The sequence below is a fragment of the Sminthopsis crassicaudata genome, chromosome 6 (assembly GCF_048593235.1).
Source record: "Sminthopsis crassicaudata isolate SCR6 chromosome 6, ASM4859323v1, whole genome shotgun sequence".
Lineage (NCBI taxonomy): Eukaryota > Metazoa > Chordata > Mammalia > Dasyuromorphia > Dasyuridae > Sminthopsis > Sminthopsis crassicaudata.
The window spans coordinates 238184463-238188262 of NC_133622.1; the positions used below are offsets into that span (position 1 = coordinate 238184463).

General features: G+C 33.0%; 1 protein-coding gene across 1 annotated transcript; it reads right to left on the reverse strand.

Moving 5' to 3' along the window:
• Positions 1-893: 893 nt before the first annotated feature.
• On the reverse strand, positions 894-1787 carry LOC141547402 (vomeronasal type-1 receptor 4-like). Its single transcript, XM_074275841.1, has one exon. The coding sequence runs from the start codon at positions 1785-1787 to the stop codon at positions 894-896; it is 894 nt and encodes a 297-aa protein (XP_074131942.1).
• Between the last annotated feature and the right edge of the window lie 2013 nt (positions 1788-3800).

Here is a 3800-nt window from a genome sequence, read left to right on the forward strand (position 1 = left end):
CTACAAAGCTTTTTACCCCTTCTCTCATGGTCTCTGGAATGCTCAATTTATAGGAAACAAGTTGTTTTTAACTTACATCTTTTCTATTTCCCATGCCTTCATCTGTTATTTCTCCTTGAGATATGCTTATCTTTTGATAACAGGTTTTATTTTGCATACCCTTTCCATCATTAATTGTACTTTCATTCTTTCCTAATGACTCGTTGGTTATGGTGAAGATGTCAAAATACTTTTGCATCCACCATTATTACTTCTGAACTGTCCCTCTTTCATCATTGTTGGGAGTCGCAATCTCTAAGCTAATGGGCAAAGCCCAGCACTGAGATCAAATGTCCACAGGACTTACGCAGGAACAACATTTCCTTCTATGATTCTCATTAGTGGACTATTATTTCCTATATTATTTATAATTGCCTTGATTACATCACTAAAACATTATTATGTTTAATATACAAATATATATAAAATATATTTTTAAAATGTAATATATATATATATATATATTTATAAAATATGCATGGATTTTATTTGGCGTAACATGTTGGGAATAAAGCTTCAAAGGGAGAAGCCAAAAAAAACAGTTATAAAAGGAAGGGATTAGTAACACACGAAACTAGGGAAGTTCCTACATTTCCAGCCAAAAAGAGTCATTATTCTTTAACGCACATTCAGATGCTTTTAATTTTTTTGTGAAATTGCCATATATATAAAGGAGGCCAGAGTTGAGAAACTAAACATTTCTTCATGATTCATTAATAGTTTCACGCATCTGTTGAATGACTGGTTTAGATAGTCTTCAATTGTATAACCAAGTAGAAAATTTTGATTCTCTTTGCCTTAATAAAATGTATCTATAATACAAAATAATAGAAAACCTATGAGTTTTCTATCTATCAATAAGCACAACTTCTGTGGATCTGGTTGTCAATGCTGATAAGAATAAAAGGGCTGACTGCAGGATACCATAAGGACAGAAAGGCTGAGGTGTGTGTTATCCAGGTATTTCTGCATTTAAAATGGAACATAAATAGAACAAAAATGGGACTGAATACATTCAACAAAACAAAGATACCTACAAGAAGCAAGATAGCTTGAGTGGCTATAGTTTCATGGGATATTTTTGTGGAGAGGTTATTATTATGAATATAACTTATATTTTTCTTGTGTATATATAGGATTGAGATCATGTAGGAACTAGAAAAGGTCATGAGACACATAAACAAAGTATCATAAACACATAATACTGTTATAATTATTACATGATTTTTATTATATACATCTAGATTTCTGAATCCTGTGTGGCAACCATATTTATTTTCTGTTATATTCTTTAGACTATCAAGGTATTGAAACAGAATCACATCTAATAGTAGATTGGAGATCCAACAAAGAAGAATGCATTGAATGATATACTTTGGTGCTCTCATTTTGAGCTGTGCCCAATTGGAAATGATAGGACTAATAATGATGGCCTGGAAGACACTCAAGAGGCAGGTGCTGCACAAGGAAAGGCTCCGGCTTAGTGTCTGCATGTATGTTATGATTTTAATCCCGGTATCATCCAGAACACATCTAATCCTCCAAAGTCTTGTTGCAATAGGCATTCCCCTAAAGAGAAGTACCATGGCATTGGAAAAAGCCAAATGGATGATAATTAGGTTTTTAGATCTTGTTCTATGAGCAGTGAAGAAATTAAAGCTGTTTAGAAAGAGTTTACAATTCCCTACGAATCCAACTATAGTTAGTAGTAGATATGCTATCCCCAGAATTTCATCAAAAGTCAGCATTCTTTAGCTATCTTGTGAAGATGATTTGGTATCAAATTCTATTTGACCTAAGGAAAAACACATGACATTATGCTTTTTACATACTTAGATTTTTCCCACTAAAATTCCCTTATCTTCTGATCTTTTATATGAAAATCAATAAAATTTCTAAGGCAGTGGGGATTAAGTTCTGAACTCAAAAATTACTTTTTTAGAAAATATTGTATTGTGCCATCTTTCCAGAGGCCTGCATATCTCTAGAGAACAAGATGGTTCAATGTACTGGATGTAAGTCCTGATGTTGGAAGACCTGAGTCAAATCCAGCCTCAGTGATGCTGGGTCCTGCCTAGCTATGTGATCCTGTGTTCCTTAGTGAACTGTGTTTGCCTCAGTTTCCTCATCTAAAAATGAGATGGAGAAATAAATGGTAAATCCTTTTAGTATTTTTTGCTAGGAAAACCCCAAGTGGTTCTGTTGTTGATATGTGTCCTTTGTTCTAGAAGAGGACCATGACATCAAGGAGGTGAGGACATGACATGCAACTGAATTGGATTTAAATGAGGGCTACAAAGAATTATATATATATATATATATATATATATATATATATATATATATATATATATATATATATATATATATATATATATATATATATATATATATATATATTTGTCAACAAGACAAAATTAAAAGACTTATGACTCTATACTTCCTCCCAATGATCTTTAATTCTACTATCTTTCTTTTAGTTCTCTATCCTCCTTTATTGCATCAGCTAAATTCTTCCCCACCTTGCCCCATTACCTGTTAATAGCTTTGTCCAAGTAACTAAACTCTATTTTATAATTTACTTTTGTGTCTCTTTTTTGTGCTCCAGTTCCCTCAAGGATTCTTAAAATTTTTCTTTCATTGCTTCTCCTCATTTGTCTCTGAAGAATTATACAGGAAATCAGGGATTTTTCCTGACTCAATTCATTACAAAATTTGTCATTTAATGTTTCTTGGAATCTGCATTGCAACAAAGTCAATTTTCTTGTTGTTACTCTGACTGATATCCAACATCTTATCTATCTACTCTATGTAACTTTCACAACTATTCCCATGGCACTAAGTCTATTTTAGGTGAGGACCAGGACTTCACTGACTGAATAATTGAGATCACAGAAGGAGAGTTCTCATTTCTCCCTGTTTGCTTTTTTCACATCATTCAGATATTTCCCACCTTTTTTCATGTTTCTTCTAAATGAAGAAATATCCATTAACAGAAATCTTTGATGCTACCTCAAATCTTATTTTTAACATCCAGCTTCTGCCAGAAAATCTTCACCCTTCTTGATCTTCACTTTTTAGCTACTGCCTTATTTCTTGCTACCTGCAAACATTCCCCTGTCTTCTCTATAAAATCCTCACTTTGTTATTATTCTCATTACCTAACACTCTATATATTTTTACAAAATTATTAAATGAATTTCATTGATTTTTTTCATCACCAAGATTCTTCCAGTATTATCTTACAAAATAAGCAATATTTTATGGAGAAAAAAATCATCAAAACTAAATGATGCAATAAAGTTTAAGAGAAGACATTCATGAACCTTTCATTGATGCAAGGAGGGGATAATCTTTTGTCATGTCTCTTGTTTTGAAATATGTTTTCTTTTTTCAATTTTTGATTTTTTTTAATAGGTAAGTTGTAATGTTCTCTTATCTAAATCGAAAAGTTCTCTCCTTGGGGAGCTTCTGGAGTTAGCCTTAATCTCAGTACAGTTTCAATAATCACCTCAAATGCAGCCAGGAGTTAAAGTCCAGATCCTTTATTGTCTCTTGCAAAATCTTATCTCCTTTACTTGGGGATCAGCTAGTTTTCTGGAGGCTTCCTCTTTCCTTGGTTCCCAAGAGCTCTTGTCTGAATGACTCCAGCCACAGAACAAATGTCAGAGTGGAAATGAATCTTGACTCTGAATCTCTGGAAGCTCCCTTGAAATTCTCCCCAAGTCCTCTGAGCTTCTAGCTTATATGTTCCACACTGA